Genomic DNA, 20,055 nt, shown 5'->3' with positions numbered 1-20,055 from the left:
GCTTTTCCAATACCACACACAACGGCGGGGTCCGAACATGTGAGGCCTGAACACTGGCTGCCCCTCCCTCCCTCGTAGGAGAAGTGGGGGGCTGGAGGGGAGGGCAGTGGGCTCACAGGGTGCTTTTTCTTCCACAGTGTTTGTTAAACTTACTATTATGAACATTTTCCAAACTTCGAGAAAAGCTCCAAGAACAGCACGGGTTCCCATAGACAGCACTTCTGTGTGCAGGTCTCCTCTCACACGCACAGGTCCACACACATGCACAGACACACATCCACACACTCACAGACATGCTCATGTGTGCACACCCACACACATGTCCACATGCACACACTCCTGAGCCTCCCCGGCTGTGTGTTCTCTAAGAACATGGTGCCCTCGGTGCAGTTCCCCCTCGCAGCAAGCCCAGCGCCCACAGGATGCTCACATCCGCCCTGCAGCCCAGGCTGCAGTGTTGCTGGCCATCCCGACAGCAGGGGTGCCAGACTGCGTGCGCTGGACAGGCCTTGGCTCAGGTCAGGGGAGCCTGGAGGAGGAGGGGTGGTCCTCTCTGGGAAAATTGCCTGACCTTGGTCATAAATAAAGCCCCTGAGAGCAATGCATGTGGGAGCCCCTCTTTGGGAAGTAAGGGTCAGAAAGGACTGTATCTTATTACTGCAACCCGTTGCCACTGATCGAACGTGCTGAGGGCTTGTCACAGAACCTGCTCTGGGGACAGGAGCCCTGAACAGGCATCTACGCTGACATTATGTGATGTTGGAGGGACAGGAGGGGGTAGAAAAAGAAGGCCCTACCACCATGGCCCCACTGACGTGGCTACACTGTCACGGCCACACTGTCACGGCCACACTGTCACAGCCCACACGCAACACCTACGTAGGCTTGACCCGGAGAACCTGCGCCACCCACACCAGCCTGCCCTGGGCGGAGTCTGCCCTGGGCAGAGTCCACGCCCCACTTGCACATCAGCAGGGGAGCCGTGCTCCCCCCTGGAGCCAAAGGTGGGAGGGGCGGTGTGCACTCGCCCACCCTGCTGAGGGCTGGCAAAGGCATCAAACAAGCTATTTACTTTTCCTAAACAGAAACACCCACGTATAAAACACAGCATTCATTTGCAACCCATAAAATCGCTCAACAAACAAAATCAAACCAACTTTACTAAAAAATGTCAGCTAGCCCGGACCTGTGGTGCCCCATCAGCTACCCAGCTGTGTGAACCCCAGGACCGTGAGAGGTGTGGGGTCCCCAGCTTTGGGGCAGGGGCCCAGGAATGGAAGTAGCCCCACACTGGTTGTGGGGGGAGGGGCAGAAGAGAGAGGTGCCTGGAGGTGGTCACACACACTGAACTTCAATAACGCCCCGGGGAATGGTGGGGGGGACTGAACTCAGCTCCTCACCAGCCCCCTAGCAAGGCAGCAGGTCCCCCTAGGCACCTGAGTAGTCAGGAGGGACGAGAAAGCCACTAAGGGTGGCAGGAGACAGCAGAGGGCAAGTGTAGACCTGCAGTGGCCACCATCACAGGGGAAACCGAGGCACATAGTGGCGCCCAGAGTCCCCCAGGCCAGCAGGACAGTACTCCCTGCAAGGCTGGTGGCCTCCTTCATGGCCCCCCAGGGACAGCCCCCCTCCCTGCGGGCACCATCCCCCCTCCCAAGCCCCCACCTCCCGCCCTCCTGGCCCCCAGCTGCTCCCTGGATTTGGGGCTGGGGGAGAAGAGCCAGGAAGAGGTAGGCAGGAGGGAGGAGGTGGCGCTGGGGCTCTCGCCAGCTGCCAGCGGCAGCAGCACCATGACTGGCAGGAGGACGTGAGAGGCGCTGGGCTGGTGGAAGAGGGATGGATGGGAGGGGGCTGCCAATTGCTCCCCCAGGTACGATTGTTCCAAAAAATTGGGAACGACTGGGTGTGAAATCCTACCTGAAAAGTTCACAGTCCCGTACCAGGGCTTTCTCTACTCCCAGGGAGTCTGCTGGACACCACACCCTTGGGGCCGGGCAGGTGGGCGGACACTAGGAGGCCCCGCCTCCACCAGCACGGGGCCCTCCCCCTTCCTCAGCTCCCAGCCCCGCCTGCAGGAAGGCAGGCACAGCAGGGGTCCTGGCCTGGGACAGGGGCTGGGACACCGAAGGGTGCCAGCTGAGGACAGGACCACTATGGCTGTTGCCCAGAAAGCCCCACGTAGAGCTGGCAGGGATCTGAGAGTTGTGTTGGGGACACCAACACAGCTGGGGAATGTGTTGTGTTCCACTGACCGCCCCGCCCTGGGGTCATCATCCCCTTCTGCACAGAAGGATGGCCAAGGCCCCAGGGCAGAATGAACACGGGTAGGGGGGACAAGGTTGGCAGCCCCTCAGGCCAGGGCATCAGGGGCCCCTGGCAGCAGTCTGTCTTTGCTGCCTCACTTGCCATTCAGATCAGAGTGGGGAGCATGCTCCAGCCAGACACAGAGCCCCCCCCTGGGAGGCCCAGGCTGGTGCTAACAGCCTCTCGGGGCTGAGGGTAGTCAGTGCCCAGGTCTGGCCCAGTGTGTCCAGCTGGCGGCTGCAGTGCTAGGCCTGCTCAGGCCCCAGCTGCAAGCCCAACCCACTCCATCCAGCTGGGGGCGGGCGGCTCCCCTGCTTGTGGGCCTCAGAGGGCTCCTTCAGAGCCTGTTTGTGAAAAGGGCACAAGTTCCCAGAGAGGGGTTCCCCCGCAGCCAGCCCCTGGCACCCTGCTCCCCCGCCCTGCCACCCCTGCTCCTTTGGCGGCTTGCCTCCTGAGCTTAGCTCCTGACTCACGACGAGTCTTCAGCGCAGCGGTCCTGGGGCAGCCCTCTGGGCCAAGCCGCTGGGTGCAGCCTGACCATCCCGGACCCTCACAACGGCTAGTGAGCCCCTGGCAGAGTCCCAGCCCCCCAGCCCAGCCCTCCTCCCTCCTGAGGCACTGCCCTCAGGGCCTTAGGAATAGGGGGGCTGTAGGGTGGAGGATGAGGAGCAGAGGGGTGGCCATGGGGAGGAAGGGGAGAGTACTGGCCCAGGGAGGGGGGTGTGGGCACAGGCTCAGCGCCCCCGCAGTGTCGCACTGCGGCCCTGTTAACCCAGTTCAGCGGGCTCCGTGGCACCATCATCCCAGCTCTGGGTCTGGGTCATGGGCAGTGGGAAGCCAAGGTGAGGGAGTGCTGGGCAGGCGTGGGTGTTCAGCCCCATCCCACCCTCTGCAGGGATGCCTCCAGGGCAGGGGGGCACACAGGCCCTGGGCAAGGGGTGGCCCCAGGTGACCAAAAAAGGGGCATCAGCCTGGAGGTGGGAGGCAGCACAGAAGCGAGCCCCCCTCCCCCGTCTGCACACCTGGGGTCTCAGTCACCTCGCCTGTGAGGTCAGCACCCTAACAGTAAGGTCAGTCTCCCCAACGTCAGTCCCACCTGTGGGGCCAGTCTCCTGCTGAGAGGTCACCCCGCCCTGCCCTCAGGTCAGCCTCAAACCTGAGGAGTCCTCAGCCCTCCCCAGCCGGGTCAAGGCCAGAGCCTGTGCCCCCAGCTCTGTGCCTCAGACAGGAGGCCCGGTTTCCTTGGCCCTGACGGTCTGAGGGCCCTGGGGTCAATGAGTGGAGGCACAGTGCTGCTGACGGTCAGGGCACCGTAAATGCCCAGGACCTGCCTAGGGGGTGGCCACCAGCCAAGGGTCACTCCTGGGACACCTGCTTTCTGCACGCTCACCCCAGCAAGCACTGACCCAGCTCACCTCCCAGGGTGCCCTCCGAGGCAACAAAATCGCCCCAAACAGCCGTGTCCTGCCAACAATGCTGGGGGGGGGGGGCGGACGGGGAGGCAGCAAGAACCGAAAATGTTGAGAAAACCCATATCCCCAATGATCTCTCACCCCAGTCAATTAATTTTCCTCTAACTGCTTTTGTGAACAGCGGTTTAATAATCTCTAATTATTCAGCACCTTCACTGATTCTGAATGTCTCACCATCCTCTATTTAAGTATTAAATTTAAAAAATCTAACTCAGCCCCTGGCACCAGCTGGGAGTGATGGGCTTGTCCATGACAGCCAGCCATTCTGGGGCGAGCGGTGTTCAGGGTCCCAGCCAGGGCACCCCTCTGCCCCCACCTCCCCGGGCATGGCAGGGGGCCGGCCCCTCAGTTGCTCCCTGGGAGCTTGTCGGACCCTGGGAGACCCAGATGGCAACCAGGCCTCCCCTCCTGCCTCCCGTCCACCCTGAGGATCCTGCATCCAGGCCTCCCAGATGCCCAGGAGTCCGGTGGCCAGCAGCCTCCCCCACACCCAGCACCTGCCTGGCCTCACCCCTGGGAGACGGGCTGTAGCACAGCCATCCGGGACCAGCCTGGTGGGACACGAAGCCCACAGGCCCTGGTCTCTGAGAGGTGCTGCCACACCGCCCCAGAGCCTCCCTCCTCACACCCTGGCCCACCCTGGGGCCCTGTGCCACCCTCCTTCTAGGCTCTCAACCCTGAGGAAGCAGTGAGGGTGCGGGGCTGACCCACCGGGCCCCTGAGACCTGCTGCCTGGGCTAGGAGGACGCTGAGTCCTAAAGGTATACAGCAGGCACCTAAACACACCAAAGCGAGTCTCGTGGTCTAGGCTCAGCAGCCTGTCCCCAGGGCCTTGGGCTGTGGCCACAGACCCTGCAGACAGAGGCAGGTCCCCGCACTTTCGGGGGGTTGGAGGCCAGGACACCTTGGCCAGGCCTCTTAGACTCCTGTCGGGAGCCGACGGCACCGCCCTCAGCCTCCACCTGACCCTCAGCCCCGCTCAGGGCAGCATGGCCACCAGGCACAGCCCTGCCACACATGGGACACTTCCCGACCCTGTGAGGACCACCCCTCAGCAGGGGCAGGTGAGCGTGGGCAGGTGAGCCTGGGCAGCCCTGGCTTCCCTGCCACCCAAGCTCTCTGTCCTGAGATTCGCAGGCCGGCGGCATTATCTGACTACCAGAGGCCTGGCCACCATGCTGTTGCCCCTGCAGCCCAGGTGAGGTCCCCAAACCCCTGTGAAGGTGTGACCTCGAATCTGAGGGTGGGGTCCCTGTCCCTCCCACCCTACCTGGGTCCCCCCACAGCCAGGACACCAGGCCCTGCTGCCCCTGCGCCCAGACCTCTGCTCGAGGCCCACCTACCTCTGGCTGACAGCTTCTTGGTGTTGATGATCTTGGCTGCGTACTCATGGCCGGTACAGAGCTTGACACAGCGCCGCACCACGGAGAACGCCCCCCTGGGTGTTGCGCGTGGACGGGGACAGGGACAGAGAGGAAGCTGGTTAGTCTCCCCGTGGACGCCCCCCTGCCCCATGAGGCCAGGCTGTGGGCAGAGCTCTGTGGGCTCTCTCCCCACACAGCTGCTGCCTCCACACTGCCCCAGCTCAGGGGGCTCCTTCCCTGGCAGTGGGCCGAGCCCAGCCAGTCCACTGACTCCAGCCCTCACAGGTCAGCAGAACCCAGGGTGCAGCCTCTGGTGCTTCGGGCCGGGTCCCAAGGCCCAGTGAGGCCCAGTGAGGGCGTCCCCTAGGCGTGGTGTCTGTCAGTGCAGCCACATGGGACTCCATGGGGGTGGGGTGGGGTGGAGATGAGTGAGGTCACTAAGCTGGGAAGCTGGAGGACTGGGCCACCCATCTTAGCTCCCCCCACCTCAGCTGACCCATGTGATGTTCCCACTGTGAGTACAGGGTATGTGTCCTCAAAAGGTCCTTTTCTTAAGAAGAAGCATAAAGTAAGGAGGCTGTTTCTGATGGTGACCCCTGGTTACTGACCATCTTGAGGGGTCGGCCCCCATACACAGGCCCTCAGCTACCACACACAGTGGCCTGGGAGTTCCTGAGAATGAGGAACCACCACGTTGTCCCTCCAAGAGGCCGCTGGATTTTGGGGGGCGCTTAAATTTTGGAGCCAAAAAGAATCAAGTGCCTTGAGTAAAAGGAAGGGATGAAACCCTTGTGTGTGTGTTTTATAGTCCCCACTGTGGCCAGGCACAGAGGTACCCTCATAGTGGGGGCCTCCCTGCCCACGGTCCTGCCCAGGAAGGCCCTCCTGCGACAGGCCGTGTCCAGGGCTGCCTGCCCCACGTGGCTGCCCGGGGCCCTGGGGTGTCTGCCTCCCTCAGTGAGCAAATCCATCACTTTTGTGTCCGAGGGCACTTCACACACACCCCCTCTGACCCAGGTGGCAGGCACCCGTCTCTGCACAGACACCCCCACAGGTCCAGTGAGCTGCTAAGCCACCCCAGACGGCCCCAAGTCTGGAAACCAAAGAGTGTCGTCCGTCCCATCCACTGACTTAGAAGCAAAGTCAAGTGAACACATCGACGGGTACAGAAACAGGGGCTGACAAAACACAGGACCGATCACCACAAAACTCAGCCCGCGGGGTGGGAGGAACTTTCGGATGCGGCGGCCCGGCTCCACCAGCGGCACACTTGGGGCTTATTTTCTCACAGCTCGGGTGCCCACCTGGGGGCTCTGAGAGTGCCTGCGGGCCTCGCCCCCTGCCTCGTGCCCGCCTGCTCCCCTGCACAGGGGCTGCTAGGGAAAGCTGCGGGGGTGTCAGAGCAAAGCCCTGAGTCAGGGCCAAGGGCATACACGCCTGCCCAGTGCCCTTGCATGGCCAGCTTCCCCCCAGACACCAGGCCAGGTGGCCCAGGGGCAGCGGCCGCTGGCCAGGTGAGACTCAGCCCCTGCACAGCGACATCCTGCAGCTGCCACCTGGAGGGCCTCACCACCCCGCTCAGTTCTCCCTGAGGTGGTGGTTCAAATAGGAGCTGTTCTCACCTGCCCAGCTGGGTCACCACCCACCACCGGCTGAGACTGCCTGGCCCGGGGACACTGATGTCATCTTTCAGGCCACTGTGCTCTCAAGATGGCCCCCCAGTGCCTGAGCTCAGGGCCTGCAGGAGCAGGGCTCTAGCCTCTGGGTCACCCTGCCACCGCCCCCATGCCCCACATGCTCAGAGGCTGCACACTGGAGTGCACCCAACAAGTCCGACTGCGGGCCACCCCAACGCCAATTCAGAAGAAAGCGGACAGCTGGCTGCATGCAGCTGCAGGAGTGACTGAACCGACATCCTCCCAGCTGCTCTGCTAGGCCATACCCCATGGCGGGGGGACCTTCAAAGGCAGCGCTTCAAAGCCGTCTGCCCCACTTGTCGGAGTGCCAAGCAGTCAGGCAGAGTACAGTGAGGGGGAGCAGCTACGGTGTGGGAGGGGCAGCCCCGCCTGCTGCACACAGGCCTCCGAACTCATGTGGGGCCCTGTGATGTAGCCCATGACTGGACCGCAGGTGTCTGGAGACTGACAGGATGGCTGTGTGGCCACTTGATCTTTCCTGTGAGCTGTGGAATCTCTACGACATCTGGAGGTCCGCTTTGTTCTGTCTCAGATCCACCGACCTCACTGCCCTCGGCTGTATTCCCGAGGAAGGCGAACATCTCGGGATCAGCCAGGAGCCCCAGCATGGCACTGGACGTGCAGGCCGTCTCAGAGGAAAGTTGTGGGGGGAGGCAGAGCCGCAGCACCCAGCAAAGGGGCCCCAGCAAGCCACTTCTGGCCTCCCTGCATTTGAGCAGCACCCCAGGCCTCACCACCCTGCACTGAGATGCCGCTGCCTGTGCAGGAGGAGGCGTATATGTCTTTTGCACACCCGCATTTGCAGCCATGCCATTCATCACGGCCAGAGTGGAGCAGCATGGGCCCGTTGGCAGACGAAGGGGCTTCTGACACCTTTGTGACAAGGCCGGACCGCAAGGACATGACGCCGAGAGAAACCAGATCCAGGGGGACAGATGCTGCTCAATCCCAGCTACAGGGGGTCCCCAGGGTTGTCAGACTCAGAACACAGAGGAGATGGTAGAGCCAGGCGCTGGGGGAGGGGAGGGGAACGAGTGTTTGATGGGGTGGAGTGTCAGACTGGATGATGGAAAGTTCCGGAGACAACGGTGGTGACGGCTGCACAGCGACAGGAATGTGTTTGCTGTCCCTGAGCTGTGTGTGCACCCAGGGCTTGGGTGGGGTGGATGTCACGTTGGACGTATTTTTACCGCAACAACAAACCTGTGGGGGATGCCGCAGCCGTATGTGCCGGGCCCATAAGGGGAAAGGAAGACACTGGTGGTGGCGGCGCCATCTTCACAACTGCGTGTTTGGAGGGAGTGCCCTCAGTACCATGTGCCAAAGCAAGGTCTGCCCTCAGCTGACGAATGACATCGCCGCCGCCGACAGACAGCTGTCAACTCAGGGGCACCAGCGGCTGTGACCAGCAGGCACGGGCAGTGGACACTCAGTCGGGATGTCCGGCAGCTGGACACCCACCCCACCCACAGGCTCTGAGCCGTGTCCCCCTGAACCCACACCCGGAGATGGTGCAGGGAGAGCTGCCGAAGGCCCCAGACCTGGGGCAGGCACGGGGTAGAGACCACACACCTCACAATGACGCCCCCCCTTCCTGGACATGGAGGCCGAGGCTCTGAAATGGCCCTTCCCCACCCTGACATTCCATCCAGCACCCTCGCCACCGCACCGTCCCCACTGCTGGGAAGGATGAACATCCCTGGACCCTGCGCAGAGGATGACACTGAGCTCAGGCCCATGGTCTGCTTACACCCAGCAATGTCCTGGGCAAAGGCCCAGGCTGAACACCCAGGAGCCGCAACGTGTGATATCATAGAAGTCTCTCAAAGGCCAAGCCCCAGCCACCACCCAGAACCCACGATGACTGGCCTGGGGCTGGGGGACCCAGGGGCACGAGCCGGAGGGAACTGAGCTCCACCCGCCACCACAGCTCAGCTTGAATGGGGGAATGACAGACCGCATCCCAGTGGAAGAGCTCACCTCCCAGGTGCCTGCGAAGCCCCGAATGTCCCTTCCAAGGAGCTACCAGGGATGGGAGGCAGAAGGAGCAGACCCCAAGATGACATCCAGAAACACTCCTGAGGACCCTTTAAGGGAGGGGGAAAGGAAAGGAGGGGAGATGGAGAGGGAAATAGAGGGGATAACTTGGCTCCATGTCCCCTGCCCCATGGCATCACCAGCACAGTGAGGTGATGCCCATTGGTCACCACACCAGGAAACACCTGGAAGTCAAGAAGGCGCAAAGGAAAGAAAGGACACCCCCATCAGGAAGGCCACCAGGCCTACGCAAAGTGGTTAACTGTCCAGATGAGTGTCTGTTCATGTGGATCAGAAAATTACATTGTAGGCCCTGGCTGGTGTGGCTCAGTCAATTGAGTGCCAGCCTGTAAACCAAAGGGTTTCAGGTTCGATTCCCAGTCAGGGCACATGCCTGGGTTGCAAGCCAGATCCCCAGTAGGGGGCACTTGAGAGGCAACCACACATTGATGTTCCCCTCTCTTTGTCCCTCTCTCTCTCTAAAAGATAAATAAATAAAATCTTTTTTAAAAAAGAAAGAAAAAATTAGGACATAGGATAAACGTGCACACTTCCAGGGCCTGCAGACGAACTGGGAGATGCAACACCTTCCAGACAATCCCCTGCTGCTGAGGGCCCCACCTGCCCTGAGGGTGCAGTCCCACCCACATGGGGCCCAGAGACCCCAGACCTGGAGGGGGGCCCGGGAGGCATGAAGGAGGTTCCCCGTGACAGCCGGCGTGGGCGCCCCACCACCCCCGAGCTGCCAATCCTGCTGACAGCGTGTCTGCCCCCTCCACCCATGCCTGTCACCACACCCACGGGCTTGTCCCTGCTCCCTGGGGAGCCTCACCCTCCAGCACCTGGCCACCGTGAGCGAGTTACTTGGAGAGCCGAGCCCCTCATCTGCTCCGAGACCCTGCTGGACCTAAGGTCAGCTGCTGGGCGTCTGGAATGCCGAGGTTTGGGGAATACAGGCCAGCTGCAGCCCTCGGGGAGGGGCTGTGAGTCTCACCCTGGGGCCTCTCTCTCTCTCCCCCTCTGACACACACGTGTGTACACACACACAGTCTCCCGGCTCAATGACAGGTGCCCCAGTGTTGGCAGAGTGACAGCGGGGCACCACATTGGCCCCTGTCCTCGGGACCGCAAGTGACCGTGCCCAGGAAGCCATGGCCAGGGCTGCCGACACTTTGTTAGCTCACTTCCCAGTCACGCCAACCCAGAGATGCAGGTGCGAGAGGTTTGTTTTTCTACACGGGTTTTATTTGCTTTTAAACATCTTTAGTGAGAGGTCACTCACTTGCCACACAATCCACTCATAAAAAGCACATAATTCAGTGGTTTTTGCTTCATTCACATCCATTGCCATGATCTGAGTGTGCAAGGTTCTCCTCAAAGAGCCCTGGGGTCTCGCTGCACTAAGCGGCTGGGGCCTCCCGTGCTGGACACTGTGTGTAAACAGGGTTGCACACTGTGTGGCCTTTGTGACAGCGCTTTCCCTGCACCAGTGCGGCCAGCATGCACCACACCGAGCCCCGGTTGGCACCCAACACGGGTGCTGCCACCCAAGGCCTGGACGGCACCCACTGCACAGGCACAGGGTCATCCGTGGGTGGCCACTGGGGATGTTTCCAGTTTCTGACTGTCATGGATAATCTGCTGTGGACAAGGTTTAAAAAGATATATATATGTTTAGGAAAAGGGGGAGGAAGGAGGAGAGGGAGGGAGAGAAATGTTGATCAGTTGCCTCTCATATGGGCCGCAACTGGGGACCAAACCTGCAACCCAGGCCTGTGCCCTGACCGGAAATTGAGCCAGCAACCCTTCGCTCTGCGGGACGGCGCCCAACCCCCCTGAGCCACACCGGTCGGGGCTGCTGTGGGCACATTTTGACACCTTTCAGGGACCCACCTGGGGAACCGGATGCTGTGGCGGCCTTCCCCGGAGCCTCGGCACTTGCACGAGGGCCTCCGCTCTGGGCCCCCAGTATTCATCACTTGCTGTCCCAGGGCGACTAAGGTGGCACTGGATGGTGTCTCTGACTGGAGTCTCCCTGATGACTGAGGACATCGAGCATCTTCTCAGGAGCTAATTAATTGTCCACTTGGGTCGTTTGTCTTTTTCCTCCCAGGCAGTGAGTTCTTAGAACATTCTAAATGCAAGTCTGTTACTAGACACCCGACGTGCAAACACTCTCTCCCTCCGCGGGGCGTCCTGGACTGGTCTGCTTCTCTGGTGGTGCCAAATCTGAGGATTCACGGCCAAATCCAAACCACCCTCATGCTTCCTTCCAAAAATCCTACAGATTTACACCTATAACCCATTTCGAGATCATTTTTTATCTGGTGTTAGGTCATTTTTTTGGTCTGTGGGCACCCAGTTGTCCATTTGTTGGATGGACCATTATTCTTTCCCTGCTCATCGTCTTGTCAACGACCCACTGGCCGAAGATGTCCAGCACTGCTCTGCACCCCGCGCCCAGCCCCCTGCCACCCTCGGGCCTGCAGCACCCCTGCGTCCTGGCTGCGGCGGCAGGATGGCGAGCTTTGAAAGCTGAAAGTGCAAGTCCTCCAACTTGCCCTTCTCATCAAGGCTGTTACGGCTCTCCCAGGTCCCCTGCTTTTCCATAGGAATTTTAGAGTCAGCGTGTGAATTTTTTTAAAAACAGGCAGCCAGATCTCTGATAGATACTGCACTGCACCTGTGGTCCGTCTGGGGTGCAATGCAGCGAGGCGTCTCCGGTCCACACATGTTTATTTAGGCGTCTCCCACTTCTCTCCACAGCAGTCTGTACGCTCGGTGTTCAACTCGCACAGCTTTTGCTCATTTGTTCCTAAATGCCTTACTTTCTCAGGTGCTACTGTGGATGGCCTTGGTTTTCCCACTTTTATTCTGAGAATAAAGTACAGTGAATTTTGTGCCTTGACTGTGTGGTGCAGGGCCCTTGGTTCTAATGGAATTTCCCGGGACCTCGGGGGCAAAGGGTCTGTCTCCAGCGGGAAGCCAGGTGGCTGCTGGTGTTTCCCAGCTGCCGTTCATCAAGCTGAGGAAGTTCCCTTTTGTTTCTAGTTGGTTGAGTGTTTTTACCAGGAAACCGTTAGCTTTCGTCTGCAGCTATTGAGATGATCACATAACTTCTGTGTTTATCCTATAAATACGTTGTCCACACCGATTGAATTGCGTGTGCTGAGCCCACCTCTCACCCTGGGGGGATGTTCCCTGTGCACAGTGAGCAGCCTCTGGCATGCTGCCCGGGGCGTCTTGCTGGCCCCAGATCCTCCGAGGACGCTGCCCATAGTCTCGTGTCCACTGCTGTGTTTGCCTGGCTTGGTCCTGGATGACACTGGCCTCGCGGAAAACTTCTGTCCTCTTCTGCGTTTTTTGGAAGAGTCTGTGAAGGACTGGTAGTCACACTTTAAATGTTTGACAGACTTTTTTACCAGTGGAGTTCTCCGGGCTGGGGCTTTTCTTTGTGGGGCATGGAAGTTTTTAAATTTGTTTATTGATCCCTCTCACTGTGGCAGGTCTACTCTAATTTCCCATTTCTCCTTGAGTCGGCTTCAGTCGTGGGCATCGTTCTAGGAGTGTGTTCCGTCTGCGTGCCCCGACTTGCAGGCACACGGCTGTGTGCAGAACCCCCAACCGTCCAGCCTTTCACTCCGGAGAGGCCAGTTACCATGTCCCCCGTTTTCACTGCTGACCTCCACAGGCTGCGGTCTCCCTCCTTCCCCAGTGCCTGGCCCCATTTTGGATACAGCCACGACCTCCCGCTAACTGGCACCCCGGCTCCTTCATGGTCACTCTCAGAGCACGAGCAGCACCGGGCAGGGACGTGTGAGTGGTTATGCTGCACACCTGCGTCCGCACCATGTCCCACACGGGCGGGTGGGTGCCCTGCCTGGCTCATGACAGTCCCCCAGCACTGGGGAAAGGCTGGCAAACGGCAAGTGTGCAAGCCCACGAATGAATGAGTGAACCTGCAGACAAGCAAAAGAAACCAAAAACATGCAAAGTAATCAACATCATCGCAGGAATGGCCTTGAAGGTCCGGGTGGGCTCTGTCCAGCCCCGTGAGCACACAAAGCAGCTGAAGCGGGACTGTGGCTGCTGCATGCTGGCGTGTGCCGCCAACAGGAAACACACACCACTATTCAAAAACAGTGTTTTTAAATATATAAAGTAACTTAACAATAATTTTTGTATTAATTACTTAAATAATATTTTGGATATGCTGAGTTAAATGCATATTTTAAAGTTCCTTTCACCCGTGTGTTTTTAGGGTTTTTTTTAAAGTATTATAAAATTCTGCCCTGGCTGGTGTGGCTCAGTGGATTGGGTGCCGGCCTGCAAACCAAAAGGTTGCCAGTTCAATCCCCAGTCAGAACTGGGGGCATTCAACCCCCAGTTCAATGCCTGGGTTGTGGACCAGACCCCCCGTAAGAGACGTGCGAGAGGCAACCACACATTGATGTTTCTCTCCCTCTCCTTCTCCCTCCTTTTCTCTCTCTCAAAATAAATAAATAAATAAATAATTAACCCCCCCCCCCGAAAACTTTGAATTATACTCGTGGCTTCTAGACAGTGTTGCACTTAGCAGCCTAGGGGGGTGGGGGTAGGGAGACCTCGGGTACAGAGAACCAACAAGTGGCAGGTCAGAGGGTCACACCCTCCTCCTGCCCTCACTGCCCCGAGCCAGTCTGCCCCAGACCTCTGCAGAAGCAGGAGACCGGCTGAGCAAAGAACCGGAACTTAGTTACTGGGACTGTTCTGCTGGGCCAGAAAAACTGCATCCACCAGGGACCCGTGAGTGGACCAGGAGACAAGCTGCTGCAAGCCAGCCGGCTGGCAACCAACTCTGACATAAAGTTATCTTTTATTTTCAATAGAGCCTGATCTTCACATGAATAAAACTTGCGTTTCACATAACAAGCTGATATGGTGATCTTCGGAAACCCTTGGTGACACGTACTGCACTTAGGTTTCTGCACCAACCAAGTGGCTCACAGAGGTCGGTGAAAGATGCTTCAAAGTAATCAAATCAGACCCCATTTTTGCAGGAGACAGAGAGGGAGAGAATTAAATTTTTGAAAACATATTTGAAATCTCCAGGAAGGCCGGTCTCTAGCCTGGGACCAGATGGCCTCAGGGGCAGAGGGACTGATGAGGCCTATCCCTTCCACCTGGTCGGGCCTGCAAGGCATGCGGCTGCCGCAGGGCTCAGTGTGGACGAGACAGGGAACTCTCTATGTTAGACTATTTCTCAGGTAGAAGAAAGGAAGCCCGATGATGCCATCTCTCCCTCAGGGCCCTTGGCAGGGCCTCCAACCCCAAAGGGGGGGACATGCTCCTGGTCAAGGGCAGAGGTCCACAGCCTTACCCCCTGACAGGCGGGAACCCCTCCAAACCCGGGGCCCCTCAGGCCTTTGTCATGCTCATCAGAGGAGCGGCCCACACACGTGTCCCTGCCTCTGAGAGCCCTCAGGAAATACCTGCCGCATGGGGGCCAACAGAGAATCAGGTGTGCGGTGATGTGATACCACCTGCGTTTTTAGAGCCATGCGTGCACATCACCTGCCCTCGTGTGCCTGTACACATGCAGGCCCCTGCCCAGACTTGAAAGTGCCCTGCAGCTGCTCGGGGGAGCGAGGAGACATGGCTGTAAGAGGCACGTTCACTGCACGTACATACATGTGTGTTGCTTTTTGGTTTTCACAAGATGATCACGTCCTTGTAGTTTAATTAATACAATAAAATTTCAAGCTTCGCTGGACCCAAACGGGGGCAGAGTCGTGGCCAGATGTGGAAGGGGAGCCAGGGACAGCTCCCCGTGTGGGGAAGGCACGAAGGTGGTGCCACAACCAGTGAGGCCACGGAGCTGAGGGTCAGCGCACCACGACAGGAGCCAGTGGTGGAGGCACAGCGTTTTCACAGCGCAGGGAGGATCTGAGTGGACGGCCCGCACGCACCGCCTGCCCCATGTGGCCCGCCCGGTCAGAGGTCCCGGGTGCCCCTCCACTCCCCTCCAAACTGGTGGTGACTGCAGACCAAGCACCTCGGGTAACGGGTGCCGTGTAACCGCCGGCGACTGTCACCAGAGGAGAAGGAGCGCAGGTAGCAAACGAAGCTATATTCTTAGCTCCCAGCAAAGTAGGTTATGGTATAAAAATACCACCAGTAGTAACTGAACAAGCCTCACCTTCATGTGTGCCCTGCAGCAGCAGCCGCGTGCGCGCGCCGAAACCCTCTGCCTGAGTCAGGGCTCCTGGGTGACCAGCACCCACCCCTGCTGGCATTCAGGGCCAGGGGTCAGGGCTCCGAGCCGGGCCTGAAGCCCCACCTTGGTGGGGGGCTGCCTGGCCTGCTGGGGGGTGCCAGAAGTTAGGGGAGGCCAACTGGGGTCTGGGGAGGGACCTCAGAGAGCAGCCCCTGTGGTAGGAGCTGTGTGGCCCTCGGGGGTAGAAGGAAGGTGAGGCAATGGCCCTGAGGCAGGGATGCTCCTAGGCAGGGATGCCCCAGGCAGAGCAGGAGGAAGCAAACACCCTGGATCCATTCTACCCTAACCCTCTCCCTGGTTCTGGAGTCAGGGGTCAGGGACCAACACCCCACCTGCCCCGCACTCCATCCTTTGTCCACTAACACCCTGGCCAGCCACCAGCTTATGGAGAATGGGTCGACTGCCCCAGCCAGGGGTCACACCACAGGACAGACACTGGGTGGAGCCAAGGACACACCAAGGTCATCTGGGCATGGGCTGGAGGTCAGTCTCCCTACTTCTGGGGCAGGTGGCCCCCTCCCTCAACATCGTCTCTGTTAAATCCTGCAGGTGGAGGGGTGATGCTTCCTGGTCAACTAATTAGATGAAACCACAGGTTCAAAGGGACAAGCTCCGTGGAGGCCGACACAGCTGGTCCATGACCCCTTGTTATGTCCAAATCCTCACGGGAGCGGCTCTCTTCTAGGGGAGTGCCGGCACTTTGCTGGAGATGGCCCCAAAAGTGGAAGGCTCGGGAGCCTCTTCTGCCCACTCAAGGGCCCAGAGTGTTAGACCCGAGGGGGCTGGTGGCCACAGCAACACAGAGAGGACTTGGACCCGCCTCTGGGAACACACCCTGAGGACACCCTGGGGCCTGTGCACCCCGCAGACCTGCTTCGGGGCTGGCACCAGGGCGGGACCATGGACTCCCACCTCCGCCACTGCACAGCAGCGGGCACAGCTGATGTGTCACCTCCCTCGTGCCCACAACGCTGCACAGAGGGCAAACAGCTCCAGCATGTCCGTGTAACAGCTCAAGAGACACAGGGAGCACCTGCGTCTAGTTATGGACACAGCACCTGGGTGCACACGGGCCAGACCTGGAAGGACAGACACTGTGGGCAGGATTGCCGCCAGAGCAACAGCATTACTGCTCGTAACCAAAAAGGAACTTAAAGCCAAAATGGACAAAGAGTAACTCGGCAGAGGAGATACAAGTGTTTATTTTATTACTCGGGAAGTTCTCTGGATTTTAAAACCCACACTGCTGGCCCGCCCGTGCTGGCCGAGCCTTCCCGCCTGTTCCGTGCCTGACAGGGGTCCCCGCTCAGAGTGGCTCTGAACCCAGGACCTGGGCCAAGTCAGGCTGGCATCCAGCTGGACAAGGGAGTCCCTAGCCAGGCCCCAGAAAAGAGCTTCTTTCAGCCCTCAGACCCCACGACCCAGGCCCCCAGGGCACCCTCCTGAGCAAAGGCAGCAGCTGGGTGGATGGCAAAGGGAAGGGGAGGAGGCCGGAGGGGACAGGCCAAGCCAGGACCACGTCACGCGGGCAGCTGTGGGCCTGAGGCCTGGCCCTCCCCAGGCAGGGAGCTCACCCATCGTCTGACCGGTGCCAGGGGCTGCAGCTTTAAATAAACTTGGACGCATCCACCTGGCCAGGAAGCAGCACCAACTGTGCCTCCTGCTGGCCTGGCGCTAGCAGCAGCCCGCCAACACAGCCACTGTGGACCCTGGACCTCCTCTCTGCCCAGGACACCCCAGCAGAGCTGTAGCAGGCCCCTCGGCAGCTCTCCCTGGGCCTGGCACCTACGGAGCTCCATAAATGGGCCACTGGCTCCAGGGGCCAGGAAAACTGAAGCCCTCCCAGCCCCGGGTGCTTCGCCTCCAGGCATCTGCCCCATCTGCAGCCAGGTTTCCCCACCCACTCAGGCCCAGTCCCTGGGCACCTCTGTGTAGGCAGCCACCCAGTGCTCCGGTCCCTACGGAGAGGGTGAGAGCCCAGCATGCACTGCGGGGTCTGCCACCTCCTCTCCACCCAGGGGGCTGCCCCAAGGACCTCTATTTCCCAGTGCGTGAGTGGGTGAGAGCAGGCACATTAACCAGCTATTGCTGGAGCCAGAGGCCAGGGCTTGGGGGCCCCTACACAGCCATGGACCCAGAGGATCCACAGAAAAGTTCACGGGAAAGGATCGGGTGCCCCTGGGTGCAAAGCAGAGAAACAGTACAAACCCAGAAGGAGTGACCTTCCTCCCACAGCCGCTGGTGGCAGAACCAGTAGCCCATGGCCTCCCCCTGGGGGGCAGAAGAATCCCCGGGGGAGGCTGACCCTCCCCATCCTTCTCCTCTGCTCTCCAGGTCCACTCGCCTTGTGGTCCGGCCCCCAACCAGCCCCCACCCGAGGGAAGGGGGTCTATGGATTCCCAGGGCCTGGCCTTGCCCCCACCGAGCTCCCCTTCACCATCCCTCGGCCGCCAGGCTGAGGCTTCCTTCCGCACGTGCACGGTGAGCTGGAGGATTTGTGCCCCCCGCCCCGACTCCTCAAGGCAGGGCATCCGCTGTCGCCGATGATCAGCATCACTCACCAAGACGAGGTTTCACCACAGACGCGTGTTTAGGAAGGAAAAATTAAGGGTCGGCCCCTGGATGTTTAAGAGGAAGCCTCACCAGCGGCGCCACTGCCACCGCGCAGGAAGAGGACGACGCAGGAGGCCGGGTTCTGGCTGCATCAGGCTGGAGCAGCCACCCTGACTTACCGAGCGCACAACCCAGGGGACCCTAGGGGCAGAGCCAGGGCAGGCGCCCCACGCGCCCAGGTCGGCAAGCGGAGCGCAGGAGCCACCTGTTCCCGGAGAGGTCCTTCCTGAAACGCGCCTTCGTGGCCTCCCCACCAGCGCCGCCTCGGAGTCGCACCAGCCCCCGCCCACCTCGGTGACCCTGAACCAGGGAGCCCATCAGACACCCCACCTCGCCCCTCATATCAGCCCCCCTGGTCTGACCCGACCTCCCGAACTCAGTCACCAGCTCTCCAGACTCCTCTTTCCAGAAGGATCTGAGGGGAAATCCCCCAGAACCCAGATTCCCCGGGGGCCCCCGCCGCAGAGGCTGTTCCCACGCGGTCCGGCGCGGAGCGAGCAACCCCCACCACCACCACCACCACCGCCTCGCGCGGATCCAGCCACGCGGAGGAGCAAGCGCGGAGCAGGTCCTGCCGCCCCCGCACCCGGCTGCTCAGTGGGGGTGGGGACAGCCAGGCCCACTCGGGGACGACCCTCCGGCCCAGGCCGCCCCCTCCCCTGCTCTCTAGGCCTCGCGGCTACCCCGGTGCGCCCCTCCTCTCTGACCTCCGGCCGCCTAATGCGTCACGTCTGCCGGGCGCTCCGAGGACACCTGCTGCCGCCCCCGCTGCGCCGAGCCCGGCGCCCAGAGCCCGGGGGTTCTGGCCGGGCGGCGGAGCTGGGCAGGGCCAGGCAAGGCCGCTCACGCTAAGGTCCGGCGGCTGGGCCTGGGGCTCGGGGGTCGGGGCCGCGCGGTACGCTTCGGGCCCTGAGCCAGGAGGAGCCGGGGGCGCGCGGGGCCGCAGTGCGCCCGGAACCGGCGGCGCGGAGGGTCCAGATCTCCAGGGTCTCGGCCCTGCCCGCACGCACCGCGGCTCTTACTTGCCAATATCCTCGTAGAGCTGGTACTCGTCGGTGAAGCGAGTGCAGGTCACCGTGGTGGCCATGGCGGTGACAGACAGCCTCGGCGTGCGCTCTTCTGCACTCGGGCGGCGGCGGCGACTCCGGCTCCCGCTCGCGGGCACGGCGGCGACACGGGCGCGGGCGCGGGCGACAGCTCGGCTAGCGGCGCCGGGCAGGGGCCGGGCTGGGCTGCGAGCACACGCGAGATCTGCGCGCTCCGTCCCCGCCAGGAACGCGCCGCACACCTACGCGCGGGGAGCGCGGGCGCAGCTGTTACCGCCGCCACTCCCGCCCCTCCCGCCGCCCCCTGCGCGAGCCCCGCACCCGAGCCCGCGCCCCGAACACGCACCCGCGCGCTGCACACACCCTGCGCCCGCGCCCTCATCCGAACCCGCGTTCTGCACACGCACCCGCTCCCTGCACCTCTGCACACGCACCTGCGTTCTCACTGCACCCGCTCCCTACACAAGCACCTGCCACGCGTGCACATGCCTCCTGTGCACACAGCCTCACTCTTCACACGCCTGGGGCTGGGGCCTCACACACAGGCACAGCTGGCTGCACGAGCTGCCTTCTCTGCTCCTTGCTGGTGGCCCCTCCACGTGCGCACACCCTCGCTCACACACTCACACACTCACACACAGTAGTACACCCCTGCCCTGTCTCTCGGGAAAGGCCCATCTTGCCCCGAACTGCAAGAGGGGCTGGGGCCTAAATGAGGGGCAAGGACATGTGTCGCCCTCCACAGGAGTTATTCCCCACACCCCTGGGAAGAGATGCTACCTGGCCCCCACCACACAGGCTGTGTAGGGTCCCAGTGCCCCTAGGCTGCACAGGAACATCCCAAACCTGGGACATTGGCAGTGGGACAGGAAAGGGTGGATGCTGCCCCTCCCCAAGGGTCCCACCCTCCCACCCCCCACACTTTGGTGTCTGCACTGGAGTCCCAGGGAGGGAAGTGAGTTCAGGCCCAGGGTCCTTGAGTCAGGAGAACAGGGGCCCCTCCATCAGGAACTCAGGGTGCTGAGAGCTCACAGCCCCCTGCCAGGTAGAGGGCACATTCCTGCTCCCAGGCCGAGTCTGTCTGTCAGTCCGCCTGTCAGCCTGCTGCTCTTGCTTGACAGGAGAGGGTCCATCTTGAAAGTAGCCCTGGAGCGGAGCGGGGGGGAGGGCCAGGCTGGAGAGGCTGGGCTGACCCCGTTTTTCCACCAAGGAGCTTCCCCAGGGCCACGCCCAGGCGCCATCTAGAACAGGGCCTTCGGCTACAGC

The 20,055-nt window shown here is 60.9% G+C and overlaps 1 protein-coding gene across 9 annotated transcripts in view; it reads right to left on the bottom strand.

Annotated features, from left to right (window-relative positions):
* Positions 1–18,934, bottom strand: part of CAMK2B (calcium/calmodulin dependent protein kinase II beta) — a 52,224-nt gene extending 33,290 nt beyond the window's left edge. For all 9 annotated transcript variants that reach the window (XM_053654827.1, XM_053654821.1, XM_053654825.1 and 6 more), the window contains exons 1-2: positions 18,766–18,934; positions 5,120–5,214 (exon numbers count right to left, since the gene is read on the bottom strand). In XM_053654827.1, the coding sequence (XP_053510802.1) occupies positions 5,120–5,214; positions 18,766–18,830 (160 nt within the window). In that variant the 5' untranslated portion in view covers positions 18,831–18,934. The remainder of the gene's footprint in view (positions 1–5,119; positions 5,215–18,765) is intronic.
* Between the last annotated feature and the right edge of the window lie 1,121 nt (positions 18,935–20,055).

Source organism: Artibeus jamaicensis, unplaced genomic scaffold (genome assembly GCF_021234435.1).
Source record: "Artibeus jamaicensis isolate MK-2021 breed Jamaican fruit bat unplaced genomic scaffold, CSHL_Jam_final contig_886, whole genome shotgun sequence".
In the NCBI taxonomy this organism is placed as follows: domain Eukaryota; kingdom Metazoa; phylum Chordata; class Mammalia; order Chiroptera; family Phyllostomidae; genus Artibeus; species Artibeus jamaicensis.
Note: the sequence above shows the minus strand (reverse complement) of the source record. Positions and strands in the feature narration are given on the sequence as shown.